The sequence below is a fragment of the Rattus rattus genome, chromosome 1, assembly GCF_011064425.1.
Source record: "Rattus rattus isolate New Zealand chromosome 1, Rrattus_CSIRO_v1, whole genome shotgun sequence".
Taxonomy (NCBI): domain Eukaryota; kingdom Metazoa; phylum Chordata; class Mammalia; order Rodentia; family Muridae; genus Rattus; species Rattus rattus.
Window position 1 is genome coordinate 21,888,124 of NC_046154.1, and position 16,666 is coordinate 21,904,789.

At 38.6% G+C, this 16,666-nt stretch overlaps 1 protein-coding gene across 6 annotated transcripts in view; it reads right to left on the reverse strand.

The window, feature by feature from the left end:
* Positions 1-2,884: 2,884 nt before the first annotated feature.
* Hnrnpr (heterogeneous nuclear ribonucleoprotein R) overlaps positions 2,885-16,666 on the reverse strand; it is a 32,269-nt gene continuing 18,487 nt past the window's right edge. For 2 of the 6 annotated variants that reach the window (XM_032896052.1, XM_032896029.1), the window contains 5 exons: positions 15,573-15,708; positions 12,185-12,390; positions 7,297-7,446; positions 4,265-4,386; positions 3,534-4,143 (listed from right to left, as the gene is read on the reverse strand). In XM_032896052.1, the coding sequence (XP_032751943.1) occupies positions 3,534-4,143; positions 4,265-4,386; positions 7,297-7,446; positions 12,185-12,390; positions 15,573-15,708 (1,224 nt within the window). Of the gene's footprint in view, positions 4,144-4,264; positions 4,387-7,296; positions 7,447-12,184; positions 12,400-15,572; positions 15,709-16,666 lie in introns of all 6 variants that reach the window. The other 4 variants (XM_032896046.1, XM_032896024.1, XM_032896038.1 and 1 more) reach the window with 3 other exon arrangements.

Consider the following 16,666-nt stretch of genomic DNA (forward strand, 5'->3'; position numbering starts at 1 on the left):
AACTCTACTGCTCAGTTAACAGAAGCTCCATTTCAGAGAAACAAACACATTTCTACATCCAGTGCAGTCTTTCTATAAGGCTTTCTCCTCACCCCTCACTTAGGAAATGCCAGATAATCAAAGGAGTGCAAACAATAGATACAACTGACTGGCCTGAGAACAGCTCAAGACAGTAAGATTGTCTTTGAAAAGGCAAACTTTTAACGAATTTACAAATCTTTAAAACAAACAAGGAATAGCCTTATAGCAAGTATTTACTGGAAGGGTTTGGTTTTACAAATAATACACAATTAATAAAACATAGGTATGATCATATTTAAATGGGCAGGAGGCAAATGATGTAATGAATTTCAAGAATAATTTTATAAGGCTTTATGATAGGAGTAGAATTTTATGTCCTTTCTCTTCTACACTTTAAAAAATACAGAATTAATTTTGATGCATGCTAACTTTTATAAGAGGGTTCATATCCTAAACCAAAATCAACGAGAAAAATCATTTTTAACTAGGAGAAAGCATTGGGCTTTCTTTTGCAGAATCATCCCAGTAACTAAGAAAAATGAAAAACAATTCTGCTGTACTTTTTTTTTTAAAGGAACTTTAAAACCAAAACTCATTTTCCTTATCTTTTGATCAGGTAAAACTCAAATTTAATTAGGAATCTGGCAACTTATTAGAACTTTTTTGTTTTTAATTAGAACACTTTCATATAAATATATGCATTTAAACAACTGCTATAAATGAGTGATCAAATAAAAATTTGCATTCCATTATGGGGAAGGAATATACTTGTTAATGTCAGGAGGATGCCTACAAAGAGGTGTACCTCAGTATAGGCATTGCCCCCCAACACTCACTCAATCTGACAGGCTCGTGAATAAAGCTTCGTCAACTACATTGGGTGGGGAGAAAAAAAGATGGAAAGGTAGAATAGGAAGCCATGTCCCTCAGAACGCCTCATCTGTGCCTGGTCACTTCTTAAACAAAAACTCCCTAGTGTAATTTCCAACTTTCCTTGATTGACATTTGTTCAATGTCTGTGACAAGTTGAGCACTGGGTTTATCCTTTTACTGAATACTACAAGGAATAACTCTTATGACATCAAACAGGAAAGCTCTAAAGTGAAATTTTATATAGGGTCACTGACTTTTAAATAGGTAAAAACTTATAAAGCAAAGATTAAAGGAAATCTCTGCAGATATATTTTTAATTATCGAAAGGAACAGAATAGGAATGGCCCACTTAAAATTTGAAACAGAGAATTAAAGAATTTTGAAATGGAATGTGAAGTTTTACTAGTTTGTATTTTAGGGTTATTGGCAGAAGCACAGTAAATTACATTTTCAGAATCATTTCTACTTCCTTTCATCATATTCTTTATGACTAACACCTAATTAAACATTTTTAATCAGTCCATTATGTTTCTGTGACGTGTCCTCTGACTTGCATAAGTGTGCTACACACAACTGGGGCTCCTTCCATTGTGGATTCTAGGGGTCACGCTCAGTCAGGTTTGACCCCACTTGCTGGGAAACCTTGAGAGCCAGTAACATGGAATTAGGGGGAAATGCAACTTTTACTTATATATATTTTTCTTTACAAGAAAAAATTAGTGCTTTAAGTCTAATTTACACTCAAGGCTTCGAATTATTCTAAGTTTAAAAGCAGCATTTAAAGAGTATCTGCTCCTTACTTGTAAACATGGGCACTAGAAAAATTAAAAAACTATAATCTAACCCTTAACTAACATCTACTCTAACTTAACTACAACAGGCCACATAATTTCTTAATAAAGCTTGTTAAATTAGTGTACTATGAATAAACTCTGAAAAAGAAATGTGGCATTTGGCTTTCATCAGCAAATGTTAAAGTTCAAAGTGAAGCCCTGAGACCAGAAGTGTGACTGACTGTGTGACAAGGAGCAAGTGGCTTACGATTCTGAAACCTAAGACTGGGATCACAAAAGACACCAAACAGGTACAGAGCATCAAACAAGGGATAGTCCATTTTAACTGTCCCCAGTGGCTTATGTTATATACTTTAAAACATTTTACGGGGTTATTGATACAACTCACTGGTAGCACGTGTGCAGTCCCTGGGTTCAATTCCCAGCACCAAAAGGAAAAAAAATTTTCAAAGAAAGTTTACATTCTTCTGCTCTTTTCATTTAGCAAAGTCATTAGAATAAATTGGAATTTCTAAAAGAAGCAAGGAGATAGAGAACGTCATGAACGTCATCACTTGGCCAACAAAAACTTAGCCAACAGACATGGTAAAAATGTAAAAGAGGTATTCTCGGAAAGCCAGAGACATGGCCACTTGATATTTAAAAGTCTCTTCAAAGGCGTGACTGCTTCCCAAAGCAAGTTTACACAGCAACAGGGATCACAGTCCCAAACCAGTGAAACAGGGGATCATGAGCCCTAAAACTGCGTCTAGTCCACAGTGCAAATGGCATCACAGTCCTAAGTTGTCTCTGTATGTGCATTTACTTATCCAGCAAATAAGGTCTTCAGTCACAATTATCCTTGATTTGAAAGAATGTAGGTCAAAACAAATTGTAGTGTGCTTCCCCAGCTCCATTTTGCTTTAATAAAAATTATCCAATACCTGTTCAAAAACATATGAGTCTGTTTGTTTTCTTTAAGGATAAAATTTCAAAATCAGAAGAGATTATGAGAGAACACAATCAATGAAATGGTATTTGGAATATGTGAATTTAGAATAATCCTCAAATCTAATATCCACAATACATGATGGAATAGACGAGAAATTTTTCATGAATTTGATCACTCACATAGGCAGTTCTACTTTGAAAACAGTATTCCTTCAAGGATTACGAATAAAATAATGTTTTTAGGACACAATTGAATTTGAAATAGGTGATGTTTTGAATAGATTTTTGAGTTTTATTGAAATCTTACATGAACAAGAAATTGGAAATACAATCACATCAAAGAACAAATTGTCACGGCTTTGACGTTTAAGCCAAACAAATTTTGTAGGGCAGATTTCAAAAAGGTGTGGTTATAACAATTTAAAAACACAGTTAACCTGCTTCTAGGAATGCAAAACATACAGTCATAGGTTATTTTCAATACAAGGAAACTTAAGTCTGTTTGCTTTAATTCCTTAAAAGTACTGAGACAAAGTACTGTTGTACTTTTATTTACAGCATACGTCATACTCCTATGTAATCTATTCCACATCCAAAACACAGAACTGTCCAAACCAAAGGCTCTGCAAAATCATGATTTACAGTTTGTTCTGAAGCTAGGATGAAGCTTGGAACGGTAAAAGCATTGTGACCCCAGAATAAGGGACCTCTGCAAGCCCAGTGATGTCCGAGAGCATTTAGAAAAGAAGAAAAATAAGAAGCCTTGAGAATATACACAAGAGTGACTTCTTCAGCTGAATACAAATGGCAGCAAACTGCTACTTAAAGATGAAACAGTTACGCCAATTTTGTTTGAAGAATGTAGATCTAGAGCCAATCGGATCTTGACAGAATCGTTTACAAGCCCTCACTTGTCTATTTCCACTGTTGCCCATAAGTATCCTGATAAAATTCTTGGTTGTCATTATTGTAACCATAGTTACCAGAATAGTCACCACCTTGCTGAAGCGGCTGCTGAGCGATGGGTTGGGAACCCCAGTTCTGTTGGTTGTTGGTCTGACGACGTTTGGAATCAGGCTGGTTGTACCCATCTGCCTTTCTCTTGCCTCCTACATTGCCCCCTCGATTGCCCCGAGCTCCACGAGAACCACGGCCTCTCTGCTGTTGTGCAGGACCCCCTCTGCCACCCCTTGAGCCTCTTGGTGGTCCCAAAGGTGCCCCCCTCTGTGAATAGCCAGCTCTACCTCTTGGAGGTGGTGCTCCCCGCCCCCTTGGTGGTGGTGGAGCACCTCGCCCCCCCCTTCCTCCTCCTCTTCCTCTTACTGCATAGCCATCATCATAGCCGTAGTAGGGATCTTCATAGCCTCCACGGTAGTCGTGATAATCATAACCATAGTAATCATCATAGTAGTCTTCATAACCATAGTAATCTGGAGGGTAGCCATATCCACCTCTCCCTCCGCGACCTCGACCTCTCATAGGAGGCGGCATTCGGGGAGGAGGGTGATAATAATAATCTTCATACCTAGCAAATGGAGGGAAGGAAGAAAAGAAACAAGTCCGTTTACTTTAAGATTCTTCTTGACTTTATTAATCTGATCTGTTACCAAGGTATTCTTTATTCAAATAATAAAACATAAACTCACGCAGTGCTTCTGGAGGCCTGTCTAGCAGCTTGGCGCTCTTTCCTTTTCTTGTCTGGTGGCTTAGCTAAGACAATTTCAATTTCTTCCCCTTCTATTTCTTTTCCATTCATTTCATCCATAGCCTAAATTACAAAAGTAGGTTTATTGTATAAGAAACATTATTTTAAAACTTAATATAAATGGGGAAGTAGAGAGCTGGCTCAACAGTTAAGGGCACATACTGCTCTCCAGAGAACTCTGGGCTCCATTCCCAGGTAACATGGCCATCTATACCACCAGTTCCAACAATGCGATGCCCATGCATGTACATAATACAGACAGACAGACAGACATGCAAGCAAAACACCTATACACATAATTTTTAAAAAAATCTTGAAAAAGTATAGACATACCGTGTCTTAGTACACATTTTATAATTACTTTAACCTCTAAGAGCAGCCTAACCAGAAAGAGCTGTGTCCTTCCCCTTATGTCTTATACATAAATTACTGTGGGGAACAAAAGCAATGCCTTCTCATTTCATTTTAGAAGGCAAAAGAGGAGCCAGAAGATGGCTCAGTTCCCATCACCCACATGGAGGCTCACAACCATCCCTAACCCCAATGCCAAGGGATCTGATGCTATCTTCTGACCTCTTGAGGGCACCAGGCACACATGTGGTACATATACACACAAGCAAAACACCTACACACATAAAATAAATATGTAAATCTAAAGGTTTTCTTAAAAAAAAAAAAAAAAAAAAAAGACCCAACTTTCCAGATTATCAATAAAAATGTGGTACTATCTAAGTTTTGCACAGATATTTCAAGAATGTGAAACGTAAAGATGAGGTGCATACAGCTGTCTGTGAAACCCAACAGAACACTGATTAGGATCACATCTAGCACAGGATTCGCTGTGCCCAAACTGAAAGCAGAGCACAGAAAAGGCCAATGAAGCCTTAAGCAACCACCTGTTTAAGGACAGCTTCTCGGGCTGGCTGGCAACTCACAGATCGTTACCTGTCTCCACCTCCCAAATGTTTGAGGAGACCACTTATTTGGGCGCGTGTGTTTAAGTGCTGGATATTAAGCACAGAGCTTTGTACGTGCTAGGCCGAGTCTACAGTGAGCTACAGGACAGCTGCAGCGAAAAGCACCCTGCTGTCTTCCTGTTTCAGGACTTGTAGATTCTTGGCAAAACACCTAGTATGTGAATTTGAAGCCCAGCACCACATACCATCAACACAAAGAAACATGATGACTTCCATAATCAAAAATGCTCTACCTACCCTGACCATCCAGGATACTTCCCAGTTCCTACACTAGAAAGTTTATAATTTCACAGGCTTCTTTATTTAAACCATCAAATTGGTTCTTGTAAATATTTCCTACAAACTCACCTAATTATTTAGTACCAAAGTCAAAAGTAGTATCTGTAAAGTATAATATAAATTTAACAAGTGTGTTCTATACCATTAGAAGAAAACTGAGTTGTACACTAAGCTATGAATTTTATGCTTTTTTGTTCACTTGTTTCTTTTTTAAAGACAGGGTTTCTCAGTGAAGTCCTGACTGTCCTGCAACTCACTCTGTAAACCAAGCTGCCCTTAAACTCAGAGATCCACTTGTCTCTGCCTCCCAAATGCTGGAATTAAAGGGACAAACCACTGCCTGGCCTAAACTATGAATTTTATAATCAGTACTTCAAAAGACACCAGCAGAAAGCAAAGTAATTAATTCTATACTAGACCTAGAACTCAAGTAACAAACTAATGTCTAATATGTTTGCTCTGTGGTACTGGATTTTGATTATCAGTACTACAGAAAACAAACAAAACCCTGTATTGGCCAGTGATTCTGTAAGTCCTACTTTAAAGCAGCAACCTAGGCAGGGAAATAAATGTTCAAATCAAAAGTTACTAGTATACCACTGTGCTGGTCCATGTCAGCACGTGCTAGTCTCCTAGAAGAACTTCAATTGAGAAGATGCTCTCTTCAGATTAACCTGTGGGGGAGGCCAACTCCCTTTGGGAAGTGTTACTCCTGGGCTGGTGGTCCTGGGTGCTATGAACAGGCTGAGCAAGCCAAAACAAACAGCATGCCTCCGCTTGAGTTACTGCCCAGACTTCCCTGGTTGATCAACTACAAGCTTTTAGATCAAAAACACCCTTTCCTAGCCAAGTTGCTTTTGGTCATGAAGTTTTTTCAAAGGAATAGAAACCCTAACTAGGACAACCATCAACAGAGAACTTGAAAAAGAACAATGTTTGACTCGCTTATTATTTCATTTTCCTGATCTCATATATACATAAAAGACTACAAAAGTAGTCTTGATTTTCCAGCTAAGGAAGGAGAAAAGAATAAGAAGAAATTAAAAACTCTGCCCATTAAGAGCTGCGGTTGTGGTCTACACCTTTAATCCCAGCACCTGGAAGTAAAGAGGCAGGTGGACCACTGTGAGTTCAAGGATGGCCGTGTGGACATGATGAACCCCAGGACACTGAGCTATGTAGAGAAAGAAGCTCTGCTTCAAAACACAAAATAAAATCAATCAATGAACACACCAGAAATAAAGACTTAACTTGCCTGATACGGTACACTTTTTTTTTTTTTTCAAAAAAAGGGTAAAGACTAGATTTGGGTGTGGCTCAGAGGAAAAACACTTGCTTCTTATTTATGAGGTCCTAGGTTCAGACTACAGCAATTCACAGAATCACTCACATACACACTACTAAACACCAACTTTATTTCTGTTTTAAAGCTACTTTATGGGGTTAGAGCAGTGGCTCAGGTTAAAAGGTTCTTCCAGGCTTTGGTTCTCACACTGGATAGCTCACAAGCACCTATACCTGCAGTTCTAGGGAATCCAGTGCCCTCTTCTGAACATCACTGGGCACCTGCATGCTCAATGTGTGCACAACAGACCCTCACATAGATATACACATGTATTCATAATTTTACATGTATTCATAATTTTACAATCTCAAATAGTTACTTTATGTGTCTACCAAGTTTGAAAACAAACAGCAAAGAATACAAAGTTCCTACCTTAACAGCAGCTCCTCTGTCTTCAAAATGAACAAATGCATAATCTTTCAACTTCTTCACTCTCTCCAGTTTTCCAAATTCAGAAAATGACTTTTCTAATATTTCTTCTGTCACTGTAGTAGCCAGGTTTCTCACAAATAAAACTTTTACCTAATAGCAAAAACACAAAATTGCTACTCTTAAGTTTTAGCTCAAATCTTAAAATACTACTTCTTGTCTTTAAAAAGTTGGCTTTTCTTCTCTAAAGCAGCAAGTCTAAAAATGTAGTCTGAGAAACATACAATGATGAAAAGATTCTCACATCAGTCACCATTTTTCTATAGCTTTTAAAAAAAAAACCAAGTTATATAAACTATTGGCTCTTGCCTCTGTCTCTCCCAAGAGAACAGCTACCACTGAACAGAACCTATCATGCAGGCACCAACATAAAAGTATCATTAATTCACAAATTTATCATGGCTCCAAAGGACCCCCCCAAAACGAGTTTATCTGTTTTCACCCCTAAAACTGTGGATAGTTATGTAAAAACTATACAAGAAAAGACTTACTTGGGCTGGGAAGAAAGGCAGAAAGAAAAAAATGACGGAAACAAACTACAATGCTTAAATCATTTAGTAAGAGTGACATCAATGAAGAAAGAAGAAAGTTGGTCCATTTTCTACACTATACACCAAGATAAAGTCCAAACAGATCAAAAGTGTAAAAAAGTGGGGTTGGGGATTTAGCTCAGTGGTAGAGCGCTCGCCTAGGAAGCGCAAGGCCCTGGGTTCGGATCCCCAGCTCTGAAAAAAAAAAAAAAAAAAAAAGAACCCTTAATCCTAAAAGTGTAAAAAAGTAATGTGGGGCTGTATGTTATAGGAAAAACAAAGGTGATTTGTTTATAAAGGATTGATGTGAGAGAAGGAGAAATAGTAACAGTTATAATCTTTAAAAAAATTAAAATTTTAAAATTCGCAAATACAAATAAAGCACAGATGTGAAACAGCTCATAACTTAAAACCCAGAGTGTGAATGAAGGAATGGCACTACCTAACGAGAGCGGTGGCGTACGGCAAAACTAGCATAAACAAAGTCAGAAGGCAAGTGACAAATATGGAAAAAAATAGCAACTTACACCAGAGAAGCATCAGAAAATAAGAAAAAATAGGCAAAACTCATGACTACATGATTCATAAATAAATACATGTAAAGCCCCATAATTAAACACTCAACCATAAACTTAGTAATAGAAACAAACTATTAACAGCACTGAGCAAAATACATATACTATCTCGTCAAGTATAAGGCACACCATATACTAAAAGCACGGGAATATCTGAATAACTGCATTTACCCTTTGACTACAAGTCTCTCCTAAGTGTCTGTCTACAACATAATTGCCCTGTATCAGCACACATGGTACACACTTACTTACTATACTTAGAACAGAAGATCAGAAATAACTCAATGCATATATAGAGCTGAGGTTACTGTGGAGGTCAAAAACTAAGAGGAGCTGAGTTGATAGAGAGCCAGGATCAATGGGTGCTAAGAGAACACTCTTTCCAATGCTCCACATCTCTGAAGAAGAGATACAATACAGTCAACAGATAAGTTACCAGCATGCCAATTTAACTGGCAGCATTGTGTGACTTTTCAGTGTTATAAACAATACTAAATTATCTTCCCAGAGCTGACCAAAAAGAATGGTGAATAAAGGAAACACAGATAAATAAACACAAAAGGCTACCTATAGTCACTCAGAATCAAAGAATTACTTTTATTGCCTGTACTTGTCTAAGACAACACTAAAACTGGGTACCTTACAGGAGTCGTGGCAGACATGATGGCAGGGGTAGACAGTGGAATTGTGTATACTTTTCTGTGTAATTTTTAAATCCTTGAATTAAGAAAAAATCAGCATACCCACTAAACAAACTATTGTCTCAGATAAAAAGCTTAAGATTCAGAAAGATTTGAGCCCAAGCACAGTAGCATACACCTTAGTCCTAGCACTTCTTTTGGGGAAAGTGGGGGAGCATGATGCTGAGAAAGGTAGGTGAATTTGTGAGTTTGAGGCTAGCGTGATCTACATAATGAGTTCCTGTAGAACTAGGGCCACACAGAGAAACTGTGTCTCAAAAACAAAACACACAAAAATGAGGAGGAAGAAGAGAGGAGAAGGAAGAGGAAGAACATGCTATCAGATGAGCCCTAGCCTCTTGACAGGCTTCTACTAGTTTGTTCACCTTTGAACAGAAAAGGAACTTCCTGGACTAAAGTGTAACTACCTCAGTGTTGAATGTTTCCTCACATATATGAGGTCACGTGAATGAGGCTGGCCGTGTGATCCACAGCACCAAAACAAGATACAAACAAGCTTGGAACTAATGTTCAACAGCGTTCTAGCGTTATGTCTCATTTGTAGAGCACAGCCTAAGCACTGCTATGTCTTGTGTTTGAACTCCAGGACTGCAAAATATAGTTTAAATATTCACAAAAAGAGCATTTAGGGGCTGGAGAGATGGCTCAGAGGTTAAGAGCACTGACTGCTCTCTCCTAGAGGTCCTGAGTTCAATTCCCAGCAACCACATGGTGGCTCACAGCCATCTGTAATGAGATCCGATGCCCTCTTCTGGTGTGTCTGAAGAAAAAAAAAAAAATCTTTTTTTTTCTTTTTCTTTTTCTCAGAGCTGGGGACCGAACCCAGGGCCTTGCGTTTGCTAAGCAAGCGCTCTACCACTGAGCTAAATCCCCAACCCCCATAAATAAATAAATCTTAAAGAAAAAAGAATTCCATAGGTTTCAGGTTCCGGTTGACTGTAAAACTGATCTAAGGTGTAACACTGGGTACCAAGAAGAACCTTTCTAATAGACACGCTTTCATAAGAGAACAATTAATGTATCAACTTTATTCAACTCCCAAGTTTACAGAGGCCTCCTTGCTACTCTAAAATCTTGGTTTCATGGATTTTTGGGAGGGTTTCCTTTGTTTAAGACAATATCTGAGGGGGGCTGGAGAGATGGCTCAGCGGTTAAGAGCACTGACTGCTCTTCTAGAGGTCCTGAGTTCAATTCCCAGCAACCACATGGTGGCTCACAACCATCTGCAATGGGATCCGATGCCCTCTTCTGGTGTGTCTGAAGACAGCTACAGTGTCCCCATACATAAAATAAATACATTAAAAAAAAAAAAAAAAAGACCGGGTTGGCGAGGGCTCTCAACGCCCAGTACTTCGGCCCTGGGTTCGGGACCCCAAAAAAAAGAAAAGAAAAGAAAAAAAAAAAAAAAAAAAAAGACAATATCTGAAAACCAGCTATGTAGCCAACAACAGCCTTAAACTTCTAATCTGACCGTCCTTACCTCCCAAGTACTATATCACGATGCCAAGTTTTATTTGGTCCTCAATGTAAGGCCCAGGGCTTCTTATATGGTGAGCAAGAGTTCTATCAATTTAAACATTTTTAGCCAGAAAACAAGTCACAAGATTAAAATCTTCCCAATTTCTGTCAGGTGTAGTGATGCAGGCCCAGCACTCAGGAGGCAGAGGCAGGCAGATCTTTTGTGAGTTTGAGGCCAGCCTGGTCTCAAAGCAAGTTCCAGGACAGCCAGGAATATTACGCAGGGATGTTACTAGGTGGTGGTAGCTGGGTTTATTTTGAACTCCCACCTGAATGGTTATCAGCGATGAATAAAAAAAGCAAAATTACTAATTCTACCTTGAGACTTCTGGGGAATTTTACTGTTCCCAATATATAATACATCCTTTTAACTTTTAGACATTTTTAAAAAGCAGCAGAGGCTATGTTTTGTCTTATGGAAGTCAAAGCTGTGGTGAACTTAAGAGACTTATTCAGCCCAAATAAAACACATGGCATCCAAGGACCAGTAGATAGCACAAAGCCACAATGTACTTCAACAAACAATGGAGACCAAAATCAAACAATTAAAAAAGAAAAAAGGAAAGAAAGAACTAAGACTACTTAGATTCCTAGTCCCCTCCCTGGACACTGATCTACTACTCAAGGAAGGTGAGACAGAAAAACAGAAAGCACAACTCTTGAGAGCCTCTCAGATTCTTCTCAATGAATCATCTCTGTTTAACCCAAAAATGTCTGCACATACAAAGAGACTACACCATACTAATATAACCCAGAATCCTCCAAACTAGTCAAGGTGAGCATTTTGCATCTTTCAGTCTTGAAGATCCACACACTAGTTTATGGGCATTGGTCAAGTTGCCTCCCTGCGAAAAGAACCATCAGTGAACTACACAAACTTGCTACAAGCAGAGGAATCTCTTCAGTTCCAGGAACCATCCAAAGAAAAGCCCCAAGAACCCGACAATGAGGAAACCGAGGACCTGCTCTTTGGAGGATGTAGTCTAGTTGCCACTGACAACAAGTGTGGCAAGCTTTTGTCTTTTTCATTGGGACAATACTCTAAAAGAAACTACAGACACGTTACAATAAATTAGCTATAAATCTAACTAAAATGTAATTCAAAGCCACTATCATCAAAGTCATAGCATGAGCCAGTTCATGTCTGGAGCAAGAGTCTGGAGCAAGAGTATTGATTAAAAGAAGCCTACCTGGGCTCCACAGTAAGTTCCCAGTGAGTCTGAGCTATATAGAGAGACTACCCCTCCCCCACCACAAAATAATAATTTATCAACCACATTTATTATTATAGTATTATTTTTGACTAATGTTTTGTATGTTTTGTGGTGCTAACATTAAATAAATGCCCAGTGTGTATGGAACACTTACTAGCTTTCATTTCAGATCTTTGACACCTCTGATCTAGAGGAACTGAGCAGACACGAAGACAGGATTCTATGCTGGTGTTGCATCAGCTACTCTTTGTTTTTCTAAGCAGTTACAGTGAACAGCTATAATGTGTATTTACCTTTGCCATGACTTCCGGATCCGGTTCTTCCACGGGGTCAGCCCACTCAACTGTAACTACATTTCCCCACACTTTGACTTTTCCACTCATCAGCCGGCGTCTGGCTTGTGCTGCTGACTTGTGATCCTCATATTCAAGGAAGCAGAATCCCCGATTCTTCTTTTTGTCATCGGGTTGATGATAGAGAATAACGTCCACCAAACCCTCTGTTAAACCAACAGCCAGATATATAAGCCAAAAGCATCCACCACACGTCTAGTGATTAGGCAGACCTAAATCCACTTGCCAATGAGCAAAAAAAAAAAAAAAATTATTGAAGAGGCCTCACAGTAGCAAACATCAGAGCAGCATTATTCAATGCAGAGTTTGGGACAGTAGTATGAGTTCTGTTAAAGAGTTCTTAAAGTAGGTCCAACTACTATGAAATCTTGTAATTAATGATAAAACACGACCTCATAATCTAAAAAGCCATTATCAATCAGGACCTCAAGACTCAAATTATTTACCCAAATGCGAGAGAACTAACTCTCAACTACTAGTCACAGACCAAAAACCAAATCTAAATGAAATAAAACCCACCTTTCTGACATCCAGCATAACAGCTATCTTTAGTATGAACGAGGATCATCAGTAACCATTCGCGTCGAGTCCCTCTGACCTTATGTCCTTCCTCCCTCCACATATGTCATGTGAGCTAACCGTATGTACTTTCTGTACCCATATAAACAAAACTTTTTCTAGCCTAGATTTCTCAGAGACCCAGATGTATAAGCTACTTAAAATGCCTCGGACAAATTTCACATGTGCAAAACAGCACTACTATAAATACCCAAAGTATACTTTCCCTAGGCTTCCCTACCTAATAAACAGGTCATCTTTCAGCTAAATCCTTGTGCCAGAAAACAGTAATTCTTTTCATCATCTCTACTGTCCAAATCTAACACATTTACTTTTTACCATCTCACTATTGTCATGGTTAGTACTACTAATCCTGATGACAGCTCTAAGCCTTCGTCTGCAGAGAATAGAAAAGCATTCGGCATGCGGAGATGAAATACCTGGTAGTCCATGCTAAAGACCTTCACACATCTTCTAATTCTATATGCAATAAAACGCAAAACTTCTTATATGGTCTAAGAGCCTTGACTGCTTCATCTCATATAATTCTACTTTTAACTTGTTTTTAGCAAATATTGGCTTTCTATCAGTTACTTTACTATAAGTTACTTCTTGACTGGGACACGGTATATGTTAATCTTTTGGAAAGCACTCTTCTTTTTTTGAATACATTTTTTAATTTATTCTTTTATGTATGTGAGTACACTATCTTCAGACACCAGAAGAGGGCATTGGATCCCATTACAGATGGTTGTGAGCCACCATGTAGTTGCTGGGAATTGAACTCAGGACCTCTGGAAGAGCAGTCAGTGCTCTTAACCACTGAGCCATCTCTCCACTCCCCAACTCTGTTCTTTGTATGCTATATACTCTTGAGTTTTTAAGGTCTTGCCTGAAATAAAACCTTATAAAAGCTAACCATAGAAACTGTAATTCTACAACATAGAATTATTTCTTTAATTTTCTGATCTTAACTCTTCTCTGAGATGTAGGCCTTCTAAAGGTAGAAAACAGCAAACACCAGGTCTCTTATCCACCACTGTATCGCACTATGTAGCAGGTATTTTAATAAGCACATACTGGAGGGATGAATAGAAGAACACAAACAGAAAGGAATTACTATACAGTCAGTCAGTAGGGCTGGAGAGATGGCTCCTGAGTTCAATTCCGAGCAACCACATGGTGGCTCACAGCCATCTGTAATGAGATCTGATGCCCTCTTCTGTGTGTCTGAAGACAACTACAGTGTACTTACAGACACAGACACAGACACAGACACAGACACAGCTACACACACACACACACACACACACACACACGCACACAGACACAAAATAAACCTTTTAAAAAAGAAAACCCAAAAATAAATGAATGAGAGCACTAACAATAAGTCAACTTAGGATGGAAGAGGGAGGAGAGCATGGGGCAGCCTTTAAATTAAAAAGTAAACGATAGCTGTAAGTAACGGGGATAAAACATTATGACTGGATGACAAAACATAAAAGAATGTAGTGGTTTTTATAAGAGGAAATCATGGTCTTAAAACTGTTTTCAAATCATAATCTCACCATTTCTTTCCCTCCCTTTCTTTGTCGCATTCATTCATGTGTGTCAGAGGAAAGTAGGGAGAAACAAGGAGAGACACGTACACATGCGCACACACAGACACATGCACACGCACACACACAGAGACAGAGGGGGAGAGAGGGAGGGGGAGGAAGAGGGAGGAGAGGAGAGAGAGAGAGAGAGACCGAGCGAGCGAGCAGGCTAGTGTGCATGTTTAACAGATGCTCCTATGGCATCGTGCATCTGTAGAAGTCAAAGAACAACTCTTATCGAGTGGGTTCTCTCCTGCCAATTTTAGCGATCTGGGAGTTGAACTCAGATCCCGAAGCCTGCAGTAAGAACACCTCTAACAGCTGAGCCATCTCACTAGTCCAATCTCAACATTAAAAACTGAAATGCAGGCCAGATGTGGTGCGCACTCCTTTAATTCCAGCATTCTGGAGGTGAAGGCTTAAGTTAAATCTCTGTAAATTCAAGTCCAGCCTGGGCTACATAGCAAACTCCAGGCCTTTGAAGGCTGTAGGGAAATGGCTCAGTGGGAAGAGTGCTTGTTGTGAAAGCAAGAGAATATAAGTTCAAATCCCCAGCACCCACATAAAAAGTGAAAGTTAATGGAAAGTAGATGGAATCATTTGTATAATCAAGGTATAGTCTTACTCAATTCTTTCACATTATACATTTAGTCTTCTGCTTTGCTTTTTAAGATAGAATCTCATGTATTCCAGACTATTCTTGAGTTGAGCTTTTTTTAAAACTCCTAACCTCCAAGTGCTAAGCCTATGCATCCCTGTGCATGACTCCAGGTATGTATTTAAGTATGTGGAGCTGAGAGAGAAAATATATTTCTCAATCAACTGCACAGATTCAATCAGAATTTTTAAATTTTTATGTAGACAGGTTAACTGGAAATGAGAACGGCCTTCTCTCTAATCCTAAAAAGCTTTTGAAGGAAAACACTTTCACTTGAGGGCTAAAGAGCAAAAAACAAGGGTTGATTAAGACAAAGCAAAAAGAAAATTCTATGAAATCAAGAGTATTTAGACATTTATTTAGTCCAACTACTATTAAAGCAGAAAGAAACAAATGAGATACAGGAGACTTGAACTCTCTGTTTACTATATATCTCCTTCTGGGAGAGCATTAATATTTGTAAATAATGCAACAGATTCCCACAAACCAACTTCTAAATGCATTTTTGTTTTACCTGTGACTTTACTGAACTCTTCCAGAATATTCTCTTTAGTTTTATTCTTTGGAATGGATCCAACAAAAAGTCTGTTGTTTGCCACAGAAATGCACACTCCCAGGTGTTTACCAGGGCGAATCTCATAGCTGTCACACTGCAAGGAAGAAAAAAACCAGAGACCCCCAAACCACCCCAGACTGAGGACAACTAATATTAATCTAAAGAGCCCCACAATTTAAGATCAAACACTCACCAAGCTCCTTCACGCTTGCTGAAACATGAGTGTAGATTTTAAATTTCTTACAGTCTCCAGTTATAAAAAAGGGCTAAAATTTAGCCCTGAATATCCCCCTCCCCATTTTTTTGTTTTTGAGACATGGTTTCTCTGTATAGCCCTGGATGTCCTGGAACTCACTGTGTAGATCAGGCTGTCCTTCAACTCAAGAAATCCACCTGCATTTCTCTACCTCCCAAGTGCTAAAATTAAAGACATGCACCATCACTGCTGACTTATTTCAATTTTATCTACCTGAACATTCCTTTCCAGAAAATTTCAAAATACCTGAAAATGTTTATTCAGAGTCCTTCGAGGATGAAATTAGATATAGATCAGCAATAGCCAAAATAATTAAATGTAAAAAGGAAGAATTTACTTTAATCAATGCCAAAGAAACTTAAAGGAGTTTCACACTGTATACAAACCACAATTCTGAATAAAGCCACAAAGTATCAGAACACTTCCAAAACTTTATGAAGACAATAAAAATTATGAATTCTTAAATAAATAATACTTTATATTTTAGCATTACTTACCACTAGCTTACTAAAAGATATGATTTTAAAAGTTATTCATGGGACTGGTGAGATAGCTCAGCGGCTAAGAGCACTGGCTGCTCTTCCAGAGGTCCTGAGTTCAATTCCCAGCAACCACGTGGTGGCTCACAGCCATCTGTAAGGGCATCTTGATGCCCTCTTCTGTCATGCAGGCAAACATGCAAATAGAGCACTCATATATATAAATAAATAAATCTTTTTAGTTACCTATACTCTATCAAAAACTAGAATATAAAGTCCTGAAATCTCCGTAATATTGAATAAACAAGTTTGAAGAA